The following is a 1343-nucleotide window of genomic DNA, read 5'->3' as shown; positions in this document are numbered from 1 at the left end:
GCAGGGGGGTTGGACTAGATGGCCTTGAGAGGTCCCTTCCAACCCAAACTATTCTGTGATTCTAAATCGCTGTGGCAGGGTGAGGGGGTCTGGGACCACCGGGATGCCCCAACCCTGTCCCAGTGACCCACGCGAGCCTGGTGATGAAGGAGGTCTCTCCTTGGCACCCACCACACATCTCGCAGGAGGTCTGCACCGGGTCAGGGGCTGTGGAGGGGAGTCTGGAGGAACAGAGCAGACCCTGCACTCCCATCCACGGAGAGGAAGCAGGAGAAGGGAGCGGTTATAGGCCCATATGTAGGCTATAAGTTACCAGATGCAACAAGCATGCAGCAGAGATCGGCAGTGAGAGGCTGCTTGGGGTGTCCCTAGATGAGCCTGGCCCTACCACAGGCTCCCCACAGCCCACCGCACCAACGCTCTGGTCCAAAAGGGACCTTCGTGTCCCCGTCTGACGCGTGCCCCGCTCACCGATTCCTGCACCGGGGCCCTGGCGTCCAGGTCTGTGCTCACGGCGGTGGCAGCACCGAGCAGGAGAGGCGGACTGCCACCGACAGGCGGGCTCGGCGCGTCGGCGCAGCCAGTGGAGCGCGCGGAGCAGGGTTCGGCCCCGGGGACGTCGTCGGGGCACCGATGGAGGAGACGGCGGGACAGGCATTGCTGGCTGCAGGAGGGAAGGAGGCAGTAGCAGGAGCCGGGGGACCTGAAGGAGCCAAGACAATTAGCGAGCCGGGACATGGGGGGAAAAGCCGAGGAGGCAGAGGATGAATGTGGGGCAGAGCCAGCCCCTCGCGTGCCCCTGCTCTGTCCCCCCGCTGGCCCAGCCCACAGCACCCCTTCATTCATCTTTCCATCTCCCCACCAGACGAGAAACCCAGCCCACCACCAACCCAAGCACGTTCGAACAAGGACCCCGCCATCCCCAGGCACATCACCGGGGTGAGGGACATCCCTGGGGACGGTCACAGACACCGCCAGGCCCCTGGGAAGCCGGGGCAGGGAGAGAGGCCAGCTGCTCGGCGGACACCAGGAGACGTGGTTCGGGTCCCCACCTCCACCAGACCCCCGGGGCAGCACCCAGGGACGAGGAGGCTACGTACGGGCTTGCCAGGAGTCATACACGTGCTGCAGGTCGTCGGCCAGGTGCCCCGCGTTGTTCTGGCGCAGCGCGTTGATGAGATCCGTCACCCAGCCCTGCCGGCACTTCTGGTGCTGATAAAACCTATAGACGGTCGCCTGGCTCCCCCGCGTTTCCTCCCGGGTGTGAAGTTCATCCTGAATAAAACACGCAGGGCATCTAAGAGAGGGTCTGGCTTAGAGGTAAGGCAGCTGTACGTTGCCTG

At 64.4% G+C, this 1343-nt stretch overlaps 1 protein-coding gene across 1 annotated transcript in view; it reads right to left on the bottom strand.

Moving 5' to 3' along the window:
• The window catches only part of LOC103923522, a 10376-nt gene that overhangs the window by 6976 nt on the left and 2057 nt on the right, over positions 1 to 1343 (bottom strand). Inside the window, 3 exon segments of the mRNA XM_009331896.1 lie at positions 472 to 603; positions 606 to 703; positions 1101 to 1275. Of these exon segments, the coding sequence (XP_009330171.1) occupies positions 472 to 603; positions 606 to 703; positions 1101 to 1275 (405 nt within the window).

This window comes from Pygoscelis adeliae, unplaced genomic scaffold (assembly GCF_000699105.1).
Source record: "Pygoscelis adeliae isolate BGI_AS28 unplaced genomic scaffold, ASM69910v1 Scaffold209, whole genome shotgun sequence".
Lineage (NCBI taxonomy): Eukaryota > Metazoa > Chordata > Aves > Sphenisciformes > Spheniscidae > Pygoscelis > Pygoscelis adeliae.
The sequence above is the reverse complement of the archived record's forward strand: the minus strand, read 5'-3'. Positions and strand labels throughout refer to the sequence as shown.